We start from the raw sequence: 21,959 nt of genomic DNA, 5'->3' as shown, positions 1-21,959 counted from the left end.
AACCACCGCATATGCATTAGTCATTAGTGATCGAGCCTTTACATATACACCGTTGACAAAATCTGTAAAACAAGTCTAAATTAATATTAATAGTAATGGAGAACGAAGTGATTATAGACGTTCAAGGTTACAAAATTGGAAAAAAGTTTATAGTTAAAGAACTGGCTGCTTTAAGAGGAGACAAACTCGCACACTATGTTTTTCAACCCCCTTTCCCTTCACAACTTTTGAATCCTCAAGATGAAAAACAAGTAAAATGGTTAATGAAGAATTATCATTGTATTGACTGGAATATGGGACATATTCCATATTGGAAACACGTACAAGTTATAAACAATGTGTTGAAGGATGTTGACAAAATTTACGTAAAAGGAAAAGAAAAAGCCGAATTTTTGAAAAAATATACACATAAACAAGTTATTGAATTTCCACAACAACCAACATTACACGCCGATAAAGTTAAATGCATGTACCATCTGAACGATAAAGCATATTGCAGTCTACATAATGTATTTTTTTTAAAACAAACATTTTGTTGAAAGTGTACAAAACATTGTGTAAATAATCTCAACTCATCAGTCTATTAGTAATCATAAATCAAGAGAGTTGGATAACGTGTCGTAATAATCCAGGACATCGCCTGAAAGTAAAACATCTTCGACGACATTTACGAAGATGTCTTCCACATCGTGAATATTCTTGGAGGAGTTTTGATTGCGGAAATGGGAATTATTTTGATTCAACTTTATCCCATAATACTAATAATGATTATCAACAATCATCGAGAAGCAACTTTGAAAATACAAACTCTTCAAAAAATATTTTTTGTAATGATATGGAATATTAATTGAATTAATTAATTGTAGTATTTATAAATAAATGTTATATATTTATAAACATTTGTATTTTTTTCATAATATTTACCACTCCCTTACACTTTCAATAATCCTTTTACACCACCCAAAAAAATTCATTTTATTTATAAAAAAAGAGTTGATTATTGCAGTGGATATGAGTGATTTTTCTCATTTTTTCAATAAATTAAACAGGTTAACGATGTCCTTGAAACAGGCGGTTACACTCCATCCTGTCTACATAGGTCTTCTTTTTACATTTTTTTGTGTCTATATGTTAACCTTGATGGAATACACCAATGTAGTTGCAGTAAGTGCATACAAAGAAGTTGACCTTGACGGGAGCTTTTAACAATTTATAAATGTGCAGAGAGTGCATGCAGAAATTCATTCTGTGTTGTACAGGTAGTCTGTGTACGAAATAATGTGTTCAAATTATTTTGCTAATTTTAAACCGTGCACTCATGGTGACGAGTGTTGTCAGTGTCCCGGTCCCTCAACTAGGACAACTGTAAGTAACCAGTCATCAAAGTTATTATTTAAAGTATTGAAGGGAAAAGTTGCAAATCCCTATCAAAACCGTAGTGGTTTTAATAGGGATAAACCTAGAATCAATATCGTTTCTGATGTAATTATTAGACCTGCTAATTCAAAATTAATCAAAAATGATGAGACACAATTTGAACAATTTGCCAAGTCGTCTTTAAATCAATCTTTGAGGGAAGATTGTCTTGAAGAGGATGTGATTGAATGTAGTCAGTTAAGTGTGAAAGAGAAGCAATTAGCTAATCACGCTGTTGCTAATATTGTTCAAATCGTTGATGAGGATGATGATGATTCTATGGTTATTCCTTCATCACAATCTGATAGTGAATTATCGTTTTCTTTACCATTCACGCAATACCTGGCTCAACATGGTATTGAAAATGATTATTCGGACGACATCTCGTTGACCTTAATAGACCAGTTTATTAACGAAGACGAGGCGGCGTTCAATCCGGTTGTGGATGAAGGAACTTGTCCCATCAATAATTCGATTACCGATGAGTTAAATGTATTTGATAATGATATGGTGGTGGTGGTGGAAGAACCCCCAATCTCTCCCAGTCCACCACTACCACCACAAAGCCCCTTCGTTGAGCCAGTGTTTACCCGCCCCGTTACACTAACATCTCCTGAAGCGGCACCCGCGATATTAACTCAACCCCCTATGATAATATCGCAGGACATCATTGACGCTTTATCGGAGCCTTGGGTTGAGGTGGAAAACATTATCAATGGTAACGTTGAACATCCCCCTCAACCCAATTCACCGATTATTGAGGAAAATGATGTTCTGCCAGAGAGATTGGTGGTGGTAGAGGCCGAAAATAACATCATTCGGTCACCACAACCATCACCACCACCGTCACCCATAATATTATCACAGGGCGTCAATGACATGCAACAACCATCTCTCACTGACGCACTGGCAGAGCCGTGGGTTGAAGAGAGGAGGCAGGGTGAAGAGATGGATGTTGAAAATGACATCATTCAACCCTCTCAATTGTCACCCATTCTAGGGCAAATAAATAATAGGATTGAGAATAGGGTGGAGGGTGGAGACGATGACGACGACGAAGACATCATTCCACCCACTCCCCCTCACTCACGATCAAGGAGGCGTCGGCGCCCTAGAAAGCCTCGTAGACGTTCGCGAAAGTCGCCATTAATATTAATTATTAATAATTATAATATTAATATTAATATTAATGATGTTAATATTAATAATTAATATTAATAAATCCTATTTCCATCCCACACTCATATCAAGTACATTTAATTCGGACGCGATTTTCCAAATTTTAACATCATACTACCTACAACACGATGGCAAGCATGCTGCTCCTCCTCGAGGTCTTGCTGGATACCTATCTCTGAACACAAAAAAATATATATTTATATAGTATAAATAAAAGTCATTCAAAGATAGTAACAGAAGGCAGCAAATTTATAATTAAACTTTGTTAGTAACCTGTTTAATTTATTGATTTATATTTTCATAAGAAAATGCATCACTGTGAAAACTGTAATAAACAATTTACAACCCGTCAATCACGACTACGCCACGAAAAGCTCTATTGTCAAGTGGTCAAAAAACAGGAAAATGGAGGACCGGCCGCCAAAAAACAGAAAATATGTCATTCAACTGGTAAGTTTTAACTAATAGGTACTCTATTTTTCAATAATTTTTCTTTTCTAGCTAGCAACAATTATATGTGCGTTACATGTAATCAAGAAATTGCTCCAAAGCTTATTACGGCCCATGAGAGAAGTAGACAGCATAGAAATAATTGTCAAAGTACTCCCTTGGAGGATGGGGTGTTTGCACTCAGCAGTGCATTTAAATCACGCATCGCTTCATATAGGATTTGTGATGAGGGCCATTTTATCGATTTAAATGAATTTATGGATAAAATTCACAATAAATTACTTAGACTTATTGTTTCACAAATTGAAAAATTTAGTACAATCAAAATAAATTTGGAATTATTTGGATTGTATACCATTGAGTCAAAAAATATATTTGATGTAAAATCTTTCAATACTACTAACAGAATTGTCACTTTAGGCACGAATATTAGGAATATGTTGCATGACTTTCAAGAAGTTATTAGTCAAAAAATGATGGATTTTTTGGAACGAGATTCAGGTAGTTATATATTGTAAAAATCTTTATAATACAATTATTTTTTTTGCTTCTTTGTTTTAGGCTGGACACTTGTGAAAATCTTACATTTAGAATTAAATGTAAACTATTACAATCCATTGAAAGCTTCGTCGTATATCCCACTACCGCCAAGCGTGAAAATGAAGAGGGCAATAGTTAATGTTCAAAATCAGGATATTCATTGTTTTGGTTGGAGTGTCGTAGCAGCAGTGTGTCTACCTATGGGACCAGAACATTTGCCCAGTTCATATCCACATTGGTCGACACTTTTTAATTTCCAAGGTATTGAATTTCCTGTAAAACTGGATAGTATTGCAAAATTTGAAAGTCAAAATAATGTCTCTATTAATGTTTACGGACTTGAATTACTTTATGTAAACAATAAGGTAAAATTTGAAATTGTGGGACCATTATATTTTACAAACTTTAAGAAACCGGTACACATAAATTTATTATTGTTGAGTGATAACGATGGTAATCAACATTACTGTACAATAACTAATTTGCCACGTTTAGTATCTTCCCAACTCTCAAAACATCATCATTCAAAATATTTCTGTGATGGATGTCTACAATATTTCACAACCCAAGCTTTATTAGATAGACATTCTTCGACTGATTGTGGAAAACTTTATGCTAGAATCCCAAATAATGAATTAATAACAAATAGATTTGGTTATAATGTTCCCGCTAATGTATTAGAATTTCAAAATTATCATCATAAAATGACTATTCCATTTATTGTTTATGCTGATTTCGAATGTTTATTGAAACCTATGAGTACAGTTGCACCAAATCCAAATCAATCATTTTCGATAAAAACTTTTCTCCATCAACCATATTCATGTGCATATTACATTAAATGTTCATATAACGATCAATTATCTAAATTCCAAAGTTTTCGAGGACAGTCATCTGTGGCTGACTTTATTACAGCATTAGAAATAGATTTGATAGAGATTTATAAAAAGTATTTAAGTATTGTACAACCAATGCTTCCATTAACTATTCAAGAAGAGTTTGATTATCTTACAGCAACGGAATGTCATATTTGTCAAAAACCTTTTCAACAGAATGATATTAAAGTAAAAGATCACTGTCATTTAACGGGTCGTTATAGGTCCGCCGCGCACAGTAATTGTAACTTGAATTTTCAAATTCCAAATTTTATTCCGATAGTATTTCATAATTTAACAAATTATGATAGTCACTTATTCATTAAAGAGTTGGCCCTTGAAGAAAGTGAAATTAATATTCTTGGTAAAACTAAAGAGAAATATATTACATTTTCGAAAAAAATTTGTGTAGGCGAATATCTAAATTCAAACAATCGAATAGTCAAGGAGCACTTACACTTGCGTTTTATAGATAGTTTTCAGTTTTTGGCATGTTCATTAGAAAAACTGGCAGCAGCCTTGGATGATGCTCAATGTATGGAAGTAAAACGATACTTTCCCGTTGACAGAGAATTTCAGTTAATTAGACAGAAAGGGGTTTTTCCATATTCATTTATCGATGATTTTTCTAAATTAGATCTCACGGAATTACCACAAAAAATTGATTTTTACGATAAACTTCGCGATGAGCATATTTCTGAAGATGATTATCAACGAGCTAATACCGTATGGAATACATTCCATTGTCAGACTCTAGGCGAATATTCTGATCTCTATTTAAAAAGTGATATTTTGCTATTAGCTGATGTCTTTGAGAATTTTCGAAACATGTGCCTTAAGCATTATGAACTTGATCCAGCACATTACGTGACAGCACCATCTCTTAGTTGGAATGCTATGCTTAAATTTACCCATGTAAAATTAGAATTATTGACTGATATAGATATGTTGCATTTTTTCAAAAAAGGGATTCGTGGGGGAGTTAGTACATGTGTTAAACGAGCGGCTCAAGCAAATAATAAATTTCTTCCAAATTATGACCCTTCGAAACCGACATCATACATTTTATACCTCGATGCAACAAATCTCTATGGTTGGGCTATGAGTGAAGTACTCCCTTTAGGTGGATTTACTTGGCTAACGCAAGACGAAATTAATTCACTTAGTATTATGGATTTGACTGATACCACACCTGAAGGTTATGTCCTTGAAGTAGATATCTCTTATCCTCATCATTTACACAACTCTCATAATGATATGCCATTTCTACCTGAAAATTTAATTCCACCAAACGGAAAATGTGCTAAACTCATTCCAAATCTATGTGCTAAAACAAACTACATAATACACTATCGAAATTTAAAACAAGCTCTACAAAATGGACTAGAATTGACAAAAATTCATAGAGTACTAAAATTCAATCAATCGTCATGGCTCAAACCATATATTGATTTAAATACGAAATTACGAAATCAGACTAAAGATAAGTTTGAAAAAGATTTATTTAAACTCATGAATAATAGTGTGTATGGAAAAACCATGGAAAATGTCGATAATCGGGTAGATATTAAACTGGCTACACATTGGAAAAAGAACGGTCACAAGTATGGAGCAGAGACATGGATAGCCAAACCACAATTTAAAAATTGTTCTATTTTTACTGAAAATTTAGTTGCAATAGAAATGAATAAAGTTCAAGTAACGTATGATAAACCTATTTATGTAGGATTCAGTATATTGGAAATTTCAAAAACTTTAATGTATGACTTTTTTTATAATTTCCTTAAAGTTAAGTATGGAAATAATGTACAGCTTTTGTATACGGATACGGATTCATTAATTTTAGAAATTTATACGGAAAACGTATATAATGATATTAAGCAGAATATTGATCGGTTTGATACTTCAAATTATCCCGAGAATAATATTCATGATATTCCTAAAACTGTGTCTATTATCGGTAAAATGAAAGATGAGTATGCTGGTGTACCAATTGTACTACTTTATGGCACCGGTGCCAAAGCATATTGTGTGCAAACAGTGAATGATTTAATTAAAAAGGCTAAAGGTGTAAGTAAACATGTAATTGATAAATCTCTAACACTGTTACAATATCGGGCAATTGCAACAAATCCTTCATCTTCATCAGTTTTCTGTGTTATGAACGTTTTCAAATCTTATTTACATAATATGTATACCGAATTAAGGAATAAAATAGCACTGTCTAATTTCGATGATAAACGATACATTTTAGGTAATTCAATTGACACATTAGCCTGGGGACATTACGATATTGATAGAGATCGAAATTTAGATTCTCTAATTAGAGAATTGCAAAAATATGTGGAACCCACTGATTGAATTTTACCTTATTGTAGATATGTAACGATATGTAACCATTTATTTATACTACATAGTTATTATTATTATTATTATGTATTTATAATTGATGTAATGTGTAAAGTATTTTTATTTGTATTTTGTAAGTCAACAATGAAACTTGTGCAACAAAAAGATTTATTAAAAATTTCTAATCACGACTATTCAGTTTGTGTACCCTATCAACACTTTCCTAAACATAATACTTTATTCAATAATAGTGTAAAAAGAGGACTAGTGGTTGGACGTTCTGGATGTGGAAAAACAAATGTGATATTAAGTCTTTTGCTGCATCCTAATGGATTACGCTTCACAGACATTTACTTATTTTCAAAAACCCTACAACAACCAAAATATCAATTTTTAAAATCGGTTCTGGCACCTCTCGATAAAGTCGGTTACTATGAATATGAAGATGGTGCCGAAATTCCTCCTCCTAAAGAAATCAAACCCTATTCCATAATAATATTTGATGATGTAGTAACTTGTAACCAAAATATAATACGTGATTATTTTTGCTTTGGTAGGCATTATAATATCGATTGTATATTTATTAGCCAAACGTATTCTTCCATTCAGAAACAATTAATTCGTGATAATGCTAATTTCATAATTATCTTTCCTCAGGATGTATTAAATTTAAAACATATTTTTAATGATCACGTTGGTACAGATATGTCATTTGAAACCTTTCAGAAAATGTGTTCACAGTGTTGGCAAAAACCGTATGGATTTGTTACTATTGATAAGGATGCTGAACAAGACAATGGGCGTTATCGTAACGGTTTTGATCAGTTCATTAAAATATAAATGTAAATGTTTGTCAAAGATTTATTTATTAGTCGACGATCGACATGGATAAACGTTTAGCTTTAGAGCTGGATAAGGCAAGACGACACGTTAAACAAAAAGTACGATCATTATCTTCACACATTGCAAGTTCGCAAAGACGTTTCGCAACCCACATTCAACCTCTAACCGATCCAATAAAAAGTTTAATTTCTGAAATTAAACATGAACGCGAAGTTGTCCCAAAACAGGAAAAAATATCAATTCATCATGAGGTCAAACAACCGGAGGCGAAGCGACTTTTTGAGTCAACGACTACAAGCCGTAGTACTACATCGCTCGATCCACGTTTCAGTTTAATGCGACAACATGCGGCTGCTAGCACACCCAGAGAGGAGGGAGAGTCACTCAAGAACGTGACCATTGGAAAGTTACAAGAAACATTAATAAATTTGTCAAAAACCGATGCATTTCGCCATTTTCTTAAACAATGGACCGGTTTACCTCGACAGTACATTGAAGATATGATTATTGACACAGAAAACAAATTTGATCATCAATATGGTGTGAGACATGGAACCGAGGCAAATAAATTTTTTATTGGCAATTCTGAAATTGATTTCAAAGACGATCATGTAATCGTTCAAAATGTAGCTTATCCTGATACACCTGGATTATATGAATTATTATTTAAAAAAAATCCAACTAATTATACTCAATCAGATTTAGAAACTTATCGAAATATTGTCATTCGAACCAATGCAGACAGAAAAAACTATAAACCAAATGCACAAATTCTGGGTAATGTAGGGAACAAATATAAAACAATTATTCGACATTTCTCGAGACAGCCACTACCGCTTCAGGAACACCGTGCATCTCAGTCGCCGCCATTTTACAGTGATACTGAAGAAAGCCTTGATGCCGATCAAGGTCAATCGACTCCTGTCCAGCAACGAAGCCGCTGTAGTAGTCTTTCAATTCTCGTACCACCAGCACGTAAACAGTATCCGCGACTTCGCAACATACCTGCAATACAACGATTGCAGGCTCAAGGTCATGAACAATCAACTCCGACAAGTAGTATCCAACCAATATCAAAAAGAGTTAAGGGTGGTGGTATTCTTCGCACATTGGCTTTAACAGATAAAAATTTAGAATTTGTTCCCTACAAAAATCCCAACACACTCGTAAATAGACTACGTCTTTTATTATCATCGACAGTAGCTGGTAATAATAATCATATGAATGAAATCAATCGCATCATAACAGAATTGCGTGAATCGAAAATAATTCGTTAATAATTTAGAGACGACTTGTATATATTGCAAACACATTATATTTTATAGTTAGTATTTCTACATACTTTATTCATTCAATAGACAAGAATATGACATTAGATAAATTTGGTGAACACATTAGTGAACACAGAATTCGGACAACTTTACAACGTGTCAAATCTTTCTCATATACCACAATCTCACTCTTTGGGACACTGGATCCAGCTAAAAAACTTTTTGTATTATTTAATATTGGTACGAATTATATTTTCCCATTAAAAGAAGCAACGATTACGTCTGTACATGGTAGTCCATCGAGCGGGTGGATTGCATTAATTAATTCGAAACAAACTACGAATTTAATTGGTCAAATTTTACATGAAGGTGACAAACTATCATTTAAATATGGACCCAAAACATCAGAAGCTAAACCGATATATATAGAAATAGTTTTAAAAGTACCAATCCACCATGAAGCGTAGTGATTTAAATATTAAGCGTCAAGTTGTTAATGAACTACATGCACCGGCGAGAGTGAACTTTAAAAGACGACGTGTGATAGTGAAAGGTTTAAATGATTTATTGCAACTCGATCTGGTTGAAATGATACCATATTCACGCGTCAATAAAGGCTTTAAGTATATCTTAATGGTTATCAATGTTTTTTCTAAATTTGTATGGGCTGTTCCATTAAAGAATAAGTCGGCTTTAAGTGTTGTAAATGCAATTAGTGAAATTTTAAAAACTCGACGTAACGTTCCTAAAAACATTCAAACAGATCTGGGAAAGGAGTTTTACAATAAACATTTTCAACAATTAATGAATAAATACAAAATTAATCACTACAGTTCTTATTCGAATTTAAAAAGTAATGTCGTCGAGCGCGTGAATCGAACAATCAAGGGAATGATGTATAAAGAATTTTCGGTGCAAGGTCACTACAACTGGATAAACATTTTACCTGGCATAATAAAAAAATACAATAATACCAGACATAGGACTACTAGTTTAAAACCGATTTCAATAAATAAGAAAAACGAACGCAAAGTTTTGGATCAAGTTTATAGTCATCTTAAAACAATGGACATTTATAAACCCAAATTTAAAGTTGGTGATTTTGTTCGAATTAGTAAACATCGACATCTTTTTAAGAAAGGGTACACCCCAAATTGGAGTAATGAAGTATTTACAGTTTCGAAGATTCAAAATACTAATCCTAGAACTTATTTGCTACAAGATGTTTCTGGAGAAACAATACGAGGAGGTTTCTACACTGAAGAATTACAAAAAGTTAAATATCCGAATGTATATCTCGTTGAGAAAGTTTTACGAAAGAAAGGTAACCGTTTATTCGTCAAGTGGAGTGGAATGGATAAAACTCATAACTCTTGGATTAATTCATCGGATATTACATAGATAATTATTATTATGAATTGTTTTTTAATAAAATAAACTAAAAGGAATCGATTAAAACACTTTATTTCATCAATATTATAGGTAGTACATTAAATATCCTTAAATCTATTATAAATCCTCCATATTATTCTACCACTTATTTAATTATAAACTAATTAAATCAAAACGCCTCTTGAAACCTTTGCCTTTGACGCGCGCCCGACACTGATCAAGGTTAACAAGTCTGCATCACATTACCTATGCACATAAATAATATATGAATACAAATACTATAAAAAATAAAACTACAACAATGCTATTTTTAGTAACTAATTTGAATTTCTGAATTGTAGTTTTGTCTGTGGAAAGCAATTTCACATATCCACATTTTGGAGAATGTTTTTTATGCTCCATAAACGCATCATCACTTTTTTCCCTTCGTGAAATTATTACTCCACAAACAAAACACTGGGTACAATCAGATATTTGAATATAAAACAATCCCGCTTTTGCTAAACTCCATGGAGATGGGTATGAATGTACCCAGTTCTTATATGATAACAGTCTTTTATCAAAACACTCGTATAAACTTTTTTCATATTGTCCATCGTCTAGACACATGATTTTTTATTTATTTATTTATTTTAAGAAACTATCACTAGCACAAAACGCACACTACTTCACACACATAAGTCTTTTTCCGATAATTTCATCCTACTCTTCGGCACCCTCGTTAACTGTAAATGAAATATACATTTCTTTAATTTCTTTTCATCCTCCATTTTACATTATGTTCACTCACCTAATATTTCATCATCAACACGTTGAAACTCAAAACAATGTGCAGATGTCGGGTTTCTAGCATCTTCTTTTCCCAAATATATTAAATATAGTGGACGTGGATCTCGTAATAACTCATCAATTTTCTCCTCAGTCAAATAATCACTTATTCTTCTCGGCAGAAACACTGCATAATTGTCCAACTCAACAAGCACTGAATTTCCGAACAGAGACTTTGTGCGTCTAATATTATGTATGCGGAATCTTGTGTTCAACTCTAGCTCACCAGCTTTTAAAATGGGCTTCTGTCCGCATCGAGCGATTCGATTCAATACATCCATGACCCAGCAGCGAATACTCTTAGACATTAACACAGATATATGCACTTTTTTATATTCTTATTTCTCGGAGGATTAAATCAGTACTGACTGCTATCAAACTTGTACTAAATTCTATATATTAACTATACCCCCACTTTTTAACCTTGAATGAAAATGCACCAATATTGTGGCCTTGAAAAAGTGAAATAATGAGAAAAAGGGAGATGAAAACATCAAAGATAAAGAGGGAATGAGTGGTCTTGAAACAGGGAGCGACTCTGCTTGCTGGTCACACTTACTTGTATTAGTAGGTTGAAATAGGTGTACATAAAAACATGTAGCTTTTTTTTTTACAACTTTTATTTTTTTATACAATAATATAATATTTATATTTTACTACGACTACTACTTAGCTAAACTACACTATTCTCTACGAAAGAACCCCGGCCCTAAAAAATTCACAATAAATTACTGTTGAAAAAGAACAATAAAACTTACTTCTTTAATTTAAGGCATTATGATTCTTTTTACTCCTCAGGAAGTCGAGGTAGCTGGGCTCATTAAAATGATCCCAGTTCTCCTCTTCTTCTTGCACCATCACTTTACTTGAGGCCCTTTGCTTTTCTTTATCGGCCCGATGGCACTTCCAAATGTGCCTTTCGAGCCGAAACCAAAGAAGAATGTGGTTTTTGTCGTATGGACAAACTATGATATCCTCTGAAAAAAAATTATTTCCAACTAAACTACTAAAAAAATATTAAACTTACCAGGAGTATTAAAAATAGAACTTTTTCTGATGGGTTCCATTTTTTAAGAATTGCTTGTTATTGTAGATATACACAAGAACTGTGTTACACAACACAACACATTAACTTTTATACAGTTTGGGGTGGAAAATGAGTAAGGACAATTGCGCGATTCATCTTGAATGAGTGAGGAGTTGTTGGCCTTGCAAAAGTGGGGAGTAACATGAATAGCCTTGACCTTGAAAACATCAAGGTCCAATAATGCCTTGGCCTTGAAGTGGTGGGGGAAGTGGAAGGGTTGGCCTTGAAAAAGTAAGAAAGAGAGAGAGAACGAGTGACCTTGAAAGAAAGAGAGGGAAAATGGGCGGGGTCAAACTCAAGGTCAAGGTTGTGTTGTGTTGTCCCCCCATTCGTTATCTACTTAGAAAGTTGATTTAGTTATATTATTATCGGAGTATCTAAAAATACTGAGCACTTAATCCAGGAATAAATTGCGATTTTATTTTTACAGCATTTTTTAAATAAAAACTGCGTGTTTACTTTGCTCATTTTGTTTACCAAAACTCGACTACAATTACAGCTGTACCTATTCAAACTGAAACAATATTTTAACAATGAATGTTAGTAGGATAGCTATAAAACGAATATGACACAGATTTTGTTTATAACGAGCATCTGGATAACTTACCTATCGCCACAAGAAAAATATAGTTTTGAAATTCGGAGTAAATATTTAAAAATTCAAATGAAATTAGAATGCATTTGGTAAATATTTAAGTAACGTTCATTCAAGTTTTATGCCGCGTTTAAACCTGTCTTTAGGGCCAGGAACATTTTTCCTCCTTTTACGGTTTCATTTAAAAGCAATTAACCGCTTTTTCGCTCTAACAATGCCATTTAAGGTACCCTAGAGTTGGTAATCATCCCAAAGCATCGATTTTACATAATTATAGATGGAACGGCTCAACTGTTGGAACTTCTGGCCATGATTACATCACGTTCATAAACTATGTAATCTGCTAACTAAAGAAAATCTGAGAGAAAGTCGCATTTTCCTAAAGTTATTCAAGGGAGGTATCTGTAGCTTGCAGGATCAGTTTAACTTCCAACAAATTGTAAAGGGTTTGCGCTAAGAAGTGACGCAGAGATGGATTTCACTGGCCACATCAATCTCCTTCAAGGAAGATCCACGAAACTGTGTAAAGCATAACAGAGAAGATGCGTCAGAATTTTTAAAACTCCTTAAAAATAAACGCGATCCCTGGCTTAATTGATACGCAAATATTTAATCGATTTAATTTCATTCAGACAAATATTTCAGAAACGTTTTTATTCTCCCTATACTGACTCAGTGAATTTAATTAGTGTCCATTCAAATATCATATAATTAATGCCCAATGAATCTAATTTATGTAATTACTTCAAAGTAACATTCAATAAACAGTCTGCAACAGCAACATCAAAAACAATGGTTCATTCAAATTCAGCGATTTTATTACACCTGTTGATTTAATATAATATTTACCGCGAATAAAGTATTTAAAGTTGTAACTGAAATTGCTTTAGGTTTTGTTAAAATAAAAGCAATACATAATAAATAACCGTATTTATTTGGTTTTAGTATGCCACTAGTTAATTAATTTACTACTAAACTTATAGAAAAATTTATTTTACACCCAAGCTTGTACCAAACTTGAATCTGTTAACAAATAAAAAATGGTTTGTATCAATGCTATTTGCTTTTGCCGTCACTTTCCTCCAGAAATAACAAGTCAAGCAATAAATCGAAGAAATGTATATTTTGCAGCTATAAACTCTTTAAATCAACATAAGATCGTTTTTACGACTTGAAGATTTCTGCACGCACAATGTAAGATTTAACAAACCGTTGCAGGACAAAATTTAACAAAATTCTTATTTCTTCAAGCATTATTTAAATACTATATCTAACAATTGGTTTGTGCCACAACAGCAATTAATTAAAGTATTAAGAGTGAGATATGTGGAATTTTTTTGTTACAATAAAGGTGCAAGAAGAGCCCACACTACGTTTTGGTTGAATTTAACCAACTCACCTATTACTATTAAATTAGAGGCTTCTTATTTCAAATACAAATAACTCAGCATCACGGACGCACATCAGACCACACCGTTCCTCAAACAAAACTGAAGGAAATTCATTTAAGTTTCAGTTATTAATAGCTTTCCTGTTTGCAACAAATTTTATTCATTTTCCCACATAAAATAAGTTCATTCGAACATCAACAGCTTTATTAATTACAGTTTATAGTACACATAAATTTACAATACTACAATACTTTTCGTCTGTTTGTACATTTTTAATGCTTAAGCTAGTTCTAACATAATATTTCATAAAATGCTTAAAAAGTTTCAAACACTGGTAAAGCTTGTAACAATAAATAAAAACTTGACTAACGTCCGGACTAAAATTGCTAAAATTTAATTATAAAAACACACATTAGTCCACAATAACTTACGTACCTACAATTCGTCATAATCACACAAATCACACGTAATTACTTTTTAAGAATTATTAGCTGGGATTCACTAAATTGTGATTAATACCTATCGTTTTCTTCCACCTAATACTGCGATAATTACAGGGATAAAATCGTCTCAGTTCACTTCTCCACAAAGTAAATGTATTACTCTGCAGTTACTAAAAATGAGTTAGTAGGTGAAACAAAATTTAAATTACGAAACTTACCCCAACTTTAAGTAAAAAACACATTAGAGCTAATTATCTTGTACGAAGACACAAGCTGATGGAAATCTGTACCTATCAGCGTACGGTCTTCCATTTTCATCAGCCGTCAGTAACAATTTTTCGACGAACTTTTGTCGACACCTTGTTTTTAACTTTCTCACCTTCTCGTAAAATTTGCACATTTGATTTTTTCTAAAACACGTACTAAAGTCCGTCCTTATTCACAATAAAATTTAAAAAACTTACATCACGCAGACCTCTACGGACACTCCTTGTTTGTATCCATCGAAGTTGTAGATAAATTTCAGATTATTTTTTATATTATATGCCGCTTTTGGGTATATAATACTTTTGCGTGATGCACAAATACAGGAAGTGTCTTGGTTCCTACTCATAATGGGCTCTATTACTGCCATACTCTGAAAGTACCGAGAAAACTCCTTTTCGCGGCTTTTTAATATTTTGGAAAATAGTTCTTTAGGGTAGCGGTCCAAGTGTTCACAGTACGTGTGATTTTGGCAGTTGGGGACCACCGTCTCGTACAAAAAATCACCCCCAATTTCACTCGAATCCGGAAAGGTCAAACCCTTGCGATCATCTAAAACTACGAATTTACTACTTCTTTCCTCATTAAAACCAGTTTAAAATTACACAATTAGAAGACGAATGAGAGAAAAAATTAGAGTGTCTTCATTAAAAAACTTTGTGTTATTCTGTTATATTCTCTGAGATTAGTTTACACTGATTAACGCTTGCTAAACTTACCCATCTTGGCTGGATTAAATGACATGGCTTGAATGCCCAACTAAAAATCAATTTATTAATCAAACTTGTAACAGCTTAATCACACAGCGCTTCACAAGATATATTCCTACCTCTTTGAAAACGGCAAAAACCAACACAAAAACCTACATTTCTTCCACTGCCACTGAAGGTTGTGTACTGTCTTCTGAACAGGTACATCTGACACTAACAGCAAAGGATTAAGAGTTAATGATACTTACCGTCCACCACCTTGACCATCATTTTCACTAACAGCAGGAGACCGGCTCCGAAGGGTATTCGACTACGAAATTCTTTTACAAGAATTTACAGGTCGCCGTGACATCAAAACTCATGTTTACTTTTATTTCATTAGAAAAGGTGGAAAAAAAAACGAATGTATAGAATCAAAGTTTTATTGTACCGGGAAATGGTATAACATTTCAGCTTCAAAGACACGTCTATTGATCGCAATTTAAGGAAAATTAGTTGTCAGCAAACTCTCCTAAACTCGGTTAAAATTAATAATTGGTTCGTATGCACAGACACAGGCGGAAGGAAACCAGAATAAATCCCACACAGGTTTTCCGTATTCATCGGCAACCAACAGCAACATATCGCTGTACTTTTGCATACACTTCGTCCTAACTTCCCGCGGCGTTCCCTGGAATGATCTGCAAGCTGTTTCAGCTCTAATAAGAAAGTAGAAATCGTAATCACTTCATGCACTTACACACATTCTTCTGTCCTTACGCCTTGCTTGTAGTTATCAAAATTGTAAACATATTTCCACTCGTTTCTGACGTTTTGCGCCACTTTGGGATATTGCGTTTGGACGTGAGAATTGCAGATGTAATATTCAGTTACTCCGTACAATCGATTTTTGATAGATTCTTCCTCGGCGGTGCTTTGCGGCATGAAATAATCTTCCCCGTATGTGGTGTTTTCTAATATTACGCTAAATTTATTTTTGGGGTAATGTCCGACGTCCTCACAAAATGTTTTGTTACCGCTACACTTTGGAGCAATGAAAGTTTCATGCTCTTCTAGCGAGTTCGGAAAAACGATGTGATTGTTTCCTGCCATAAAAAATAATTAAATTTTCATTTTCAAGGCGATAAATCTTACTCTGCCAGGCTGGACTTGCTTGAATACTGACTAAAAAAACTATAAGAAAATCCAGAAAAAGAGAAAAGAAATAACTAACCACTTCCATAGTCATAAAATAAACACAGACGAAAACACACTTCACCCACATTCGACGTTTGCAGCCACGAAGAATAATGTTGAATAGAATCGTAAATAAGTGATTAGGAAAGTTGAAAGGGTTTAGGGTTTCGGCCAAAGGTGGGGAGAAGGGTTCGTTCATTGGTTGTGGTTTGCTTCTGTATGATTTTATTCAATAAATAATCCCGCTGCCGTTTTTACAATAAAAAGTTCAATCACATAACTTATATCACATTCTTTATTTTATTTTCCTTTCCCTTTCGACCTTAAGGAAACATCGTCGGCGCCAAATCGGGACAAAAAACTCAGATCCTTCCTGTAAGAGCAGCAGCAGGCTGACGGTAACTGGAATGTGTCCGGGACGGGATCCCCATTTTCAGATAAAGACATCATCCTCCGCAACATGTATTTTTGCTTGCAGCTGGTTATGTAGCCGTTCGCCCTGTCGCCGATGAGGTCACAAGCCGCCCCTTCCCCGCAACACTCTGTCACCGACACAGAAATCAACTTTCAACCCTTTACTTTCGGCAAATTTCCGTCCTAATCCCTTGAATGTATCCGTCTTCCTCTTGATTGATTATGACCTTCCACTTGTTGTTTTTGTTGATGCCAACTCGGGGGAAAATCGTTTTGGATATGCTCGTGCAGATGAACGCCTCGAAGTCGCCGTTTCTGTTGGTGATGCTGTAGCGCTCATCGAGGGGTTCGTCCTTGCCGAATAAATCAGTATGCACCCGCTTGCGCTTAAGCACGTTTTTCACGTGGTTGTAAGGATAAGAATCAAAGTCCTCACAAAAAGTGTTGCCTTCGGCACACTTAGGAGGACCGTCGATTTTCGGAACATCATTGAAAATCACTTGGTACGTGTCGGGAAATATTATGTCCTGGTCGCCGAACTCCCCGCCCAGCAAATCCCCTAAAAGCGACCAATTAGTTTTCTAACAAATTTCAAGCAAAAAATAAGGACAAATAAACACACTTGTTTAAGTGTGGACGATAGGTCAAGGTTACGTGTTTTATGTAAAGACATAAACAAAAACAAACAGTGGCGTTTCAATCAAAATTTCATTTTTTCGTGTTTGTTTCCTGTTCCCAAAACCACTCTCTGAATTTATGCCATTTTGAAATTAACCTTGGACTAGGTTTATAAATCTGCGCTAAGTAGACGAAGATTGATTCGTACCTCGGAACAAAATCCTGGTTTTAGTTTTATTCTTGTCATCTTTTAACGCCTCGCCGGTTAGTTGTTTAATAAAAGTGATAGCGCTATCATTAATCCCTTCAGTCACTTTGGAGATGGCTTCAAGCGACTCTTTAAATTGAGGTCGCGTCTCTGCAATATACACCTACAACAATTGCAGTGATTAAAGTATTAAGTAAAGTAATCATCAGTAGAATGAAACAGCGGTTTGTTTAAACATTTTCATGGTTATTCACATAAACTCGATCGACAGGTTTGTTTTTTTCTAAAAGCAATTTCCGACTTTGTTCCTCGAATCGGTTTCAAATACTTTCGCGCAATTAGACAAAGTGTACTCACCGTTACCGCAAGCACCACTAAAATAAAAAAGACGTAGCAATTTTTCACCATCGTCTTCCACAATTAGCCGCTGAAGACGCATTTACAGTTACTTGCACTAGTTTGCAAAGATTGTTCGTTGCGCTCAAATCCTTATGAAATTCCGAGTCCCCATTTAAGCCAGTTGTAAACACAAACTGATACATTGCTAGTTACAATTTTCGAATAACAAACTACACTACACTTGATAATGACTGTAGCCGCAATAAATTATAGCAAGTAACACATTAGCCGCAAGGTTTAGTCATCATATCGTAAATGAAAGTTCGATCAAACTCGTTCTCGTTTTATTTATAGAGTGCCACTAAATCTACAAATTATTTTCAAATACTGTGCTCCCGCCAAAGCGCAACACAAACTGTTTGAAACTAGTTTCGTTTCTGTGTTTATAGGTATAAACGCTTCATGTGTGGAAATTTACATAATTTACTGGCCAGCAATTAGACTCCGGTACGCGTCCGTGAAAGTCTTTAAATACACAGATACATCTTCACTTCTGAGTGATTTCACTCGATGGCCGTCAACCATGACCGGGGAATTACCAAATTTTTGCGCACTTGACTCACTTCACTGTGGCAAAAAATACATTAACAACAAATAGCTTTTTTTTTAAATTAAATGAGATTTCAACAAATAATACCATAAATATTAAATAGGTACATTGGTTTAATAGATAATATACATAATTTAACTTGTAGATAACTCTTTATTTGAATGTGTAATCGGTATTGCATAAGTCAGTGGCCACATTTGGAAAATACCTAAACTCAAACAGCTCGCAAACACAACAAAATCTTACTTGCAAATTCCACTTTTGCATAAATCCGCGTCACCTTCTTATTAAAAAAATTATTCGAGGAGTTATTTATACCTTTCTGCGGTCGCAATTATTATTACCTTTTTGTTTTTATTTGCTATTGTTAAATGTGTGTTTATCGCTCATTTGCATGGCTCAAAACATGATCGCGCAGCAGCTTGCCTGCTCTAGTAACTTAAAAGGCTCAAGACCCTCTGGGAGCTGGCGCATACGTTTTACGTGTAAACTGTTTTTACTGTTTTTAGCCGCAAATTTAGACTTGAAGAGTTTCTTGACATTTGCAGTGTTTCTTTATAAGTAAATGTAGTTCCAAGAAACATTCTTGATTAAAATAAATGGCTAGATATTTTTTTATTAAATAAAATGTCTGTTAATGAAGTTGATACGAATTTTTGATAACGGTGCATTGTATTGAGAATTTAAAAAAACCATTTTATAGGAAATTTAAAAATACAGACCTGAGATATTTTAGATTTTTGTTAACTGTTCTTAATTGATAGATATAAAGCAAAAATTAAATTGTAAGTAGGCAACTTTTAATGCATCCTTCTTCGAATGCGTAGCTAGCTGGAAGAAGATTTATGACGGGTTTAGGACGCACCGCTGGAGGTAGCCACCATTGGGGTGACCCACAAGATAATAATTTTATTGCCTTTGTTTAAGACAGAGAAATGTATCGGCACAAATAGGAATTTTAGCGATTTCTATAATAATGGTATAAAATTAAAGCACATGATTTCGGAATTAATTTTTTTAACAAAATAATTAGATACCTATAGATTTGCATTACGTTTTTTTTTGTGTAGACACTGCTATCAACGTATCTTATGAGATTTTGAAATACGAGTAATCACGCTCGCTATTTTTTTGAATACTTTTAACAATAAAATTATTCCTGTTTTAAAAAAAAATATAAAAAAAGATGATTAAAACTTTGGTACTTAGCTTCGTTCTGTACAGGTTTTGTGATAGAACTACTGAGCTCCCTCACCACGACAAGGTGTCAACCCACTGAGGAAGTTTTTTTTTACTTTTATTGTTCAAATTAAAAATTATAATTATTATTAAAATGCTTATCATCATATTATGTATTTATGTAAAAATCTCTAAAACTTAACTTGAAATATTATTTACAAATCCTTTTTTATTATGCTGCGTAATGGTAAATTGCGACTATGTCTTGAATCAATTATTTCTGGTAACATGGCATTCATATAAAAATTTTAAAGACAATCTATCATTCCTCCGTTCCAATATTTACTATCGTTTTTCTCAATAATACAATATTTTAAATCTGTAGAGGTGTACACTATAAAATAACAAGTTTGGCGATTAGTAATGTGGAGCTGACCTTGTACTTGATGCATGTAATTATCTTTTTCTTTTAAAACTATTTTACTATCATCTTGAGAATCTATTTCTAAGTATTTAATCAATTTTTGTTCTATGGCAGTTTTAATATTTGTGTTTCTTGCGCTAAATGGACATTTAATTTTAACAATAGCATTGAACCCACTAACCCATCTGGTGTTGCACCTAAAAATTTTTTTTCTTTATCAACAAAAAAGCCGCATGAATCTACCTTTATACCTGTGATCTGTTCAAACTTCTCCTTTGCTTTCTCTTCATTATCAATTCCCCACTGTAGTGGTTCGGGTAATTTTTTAAATTTAGATAATCCCACACGATACAAGATATCTTTTACAGCATTCGCTGTATTGGTCGTACATTTCATATTAATAATTCTTCCGAAATTACTAGCCGTTAATTTATTATTTCTTTCTTTATCCCACTGCTCATTATTACGTTGACCAATTGTTAACAAAGGAATTTTTAAAATATCGCAAGCAGCCAAATCATTCAAGAACTCATTTTTTATTTTGTCATATGTTTCTGTTGGCATGTCCATTATGTCATTAGTCGCACCATAATCCGAATCTGCACTTTGAATACGAATTTTTCTTTTATTTAATTTTGTAGCTTGAAGTTCTTTGGTTTTTAATAAGCGATTTGAAAATTTTGTGGTGTAAATGCCACTATTCCCTGATATTTTCTCCATAATTTTAAATACAAATTAATTTGTTTTTGTTATTTACATTTACGACTGCCGCAAAGCATCTTCCATGATAAGAACCGCGTTCTGAAAAATTTATTCTTTTACCCCGAACAAGTTTGTTAACTACTGAATTAAATGACTCAACAGAATTATTATCGACATCATACAATAGACTTGAAGATAAATTTGCAACTCGTTTTAATGCCTGCATGAACAACTCAAACAAGGAACTATTTTTAAAGTCAGAATATGCAACTGCATTTGTTATTTGACCAACTGTTTTACATAAATACGTAGCGCACTTTGAATGATTACCAAAAATATGTGCAGGTCCATTTAAAATATCATTTTTCAGGTTTTCTGCTTTTTGATCGAAAGTACAGTTTTCGTTTTTTCTGTATTTTATCGCTGAAACAATTGCGGTTCTAAATTTCAAATAATTGTTGCGCAAAAATTTTTTTATATTTATATCAGAACGAGGAGTTTTAGCGATTTCTCTAATTTTAGTACAAAAATTTCGTAGTATATGATTTCGGCATTCAATTTTTTTAATAAAATAATTAGGCTCGTATGGTCTTGCATTATGAATTTTTTTGTAGACGCTACTATCACCATCTCCTATGAGGTTTTTAAATCTTACG

At 33.5% G+C, this 21,959-nt stretch overlaps 1 protein-coding gene and 3 long non-coding RNA genes across 5 annotated transcripts; 1 reads left to right on the top strand and 3 right to left on the bottom strand.

Annotated features, from left to right (window-relative positions):
- Positions 1–2,692: 2,692 nt before the first annotated feature.
- LOC135265473 (uncharacterized) lies at positions 2,693–7,000 on the top strand. Its single transcript, XR_010333159.1, has 3 exons — positions 2,693–3,045; positions 3,097–3,546; positions 3,607–7,000. It is a non-coding gene; the product is annotated as an uncharacterized LOC135265473 (long non-coding RNA).
- Positions 7,001–10,371: 3,371 nt separating this feature from the next.
- On the bottom strand, positions 10,372–14,025 carry LOC135265475 (uncharacterized). The gene is made up of 3 exons (XR_010333161.1): positions 12,171–14,025; positions 11,902–12,120; positions 10,372–11,852 (listed from the first exon to the last, which is right to left on the bottom strand). It is a non-coding gene; the product is annotated as an uncharacterized LOC135265475 (long non-coding RNA).
- A 377-nt stretch (positions 14,026–14,402) lies between these two features.
- On the bottom strand, positions 14,403–15,946 carry LOC135265476 (uncharacterized). Its single transcript, XR_010333162.1, has 2 exons — positions 14,878–15,946; positions 14,403–14,829 (listed from the first exon to the last, which is right to left on the bottom strand). It is a non-coding gene; the product is annotated as an uncharacterized LOC135265476 (long non-coding RNA).
- Positions 15,947–16,039: 93 nt separating this feature from the next.
- LOC135265470 (uncharacterized) lies at positions 16,040–18,986 on the bottom strand. Of its 2 annotated transcripts, XM_064355052.1 has the most exons (6): positions 18,407–18,986; positions 18,050–18,212; positions 16,847–17,782; positions 16,768–16,797; positions 16,373–16,718; positions 16,040–16,331 (listed from the first exon to the last, which is right to left on the bottom strand). In XM_064355052.1, exons 1-3 carry the CDS (start codon positions 18,455–18,457, stop codon positions 17,385–17,387), a joined length of 612 nt encoding a protein of 203 aa, XP_064211122.1. In that variant the 5' UTR covers positions 18,458–18,986; the 3' UTR covers positions 16,040–16,331; positions 16,373–16,718; positions 16,768–16,797; positions 16,847–17,384. The 2 variants fall into 2 exon arrangements, with proteins under 2 accessions (XP_064211122.1, XP_064211121.1); XM_064355051.1 differs by having other exon boundaries at positions 16,768–17,782.
- Positions 18,987–21,959: the final 2,973 nt, after the last annotated feature.

This window comes from Tribolium castaneum, chromosome 2 (genome assembly GCF_031307605.1).
Source record: "Tribolium castaneum strain GA2 chromosome 2, icTriCast1.1, whole genome shotgun sequence".
Classification (NCBI taxonomy): Eukaryota; Metazoa; Arthropoda; class Insecta; order Coleoptera; family Tenebrionidae; genus Tribolium; species Tribolium castaneum.
Note: the sequence above shows the minus strand (reverse complement) of the source record. Positions and strands in the feature narration are given on the sequence as shown.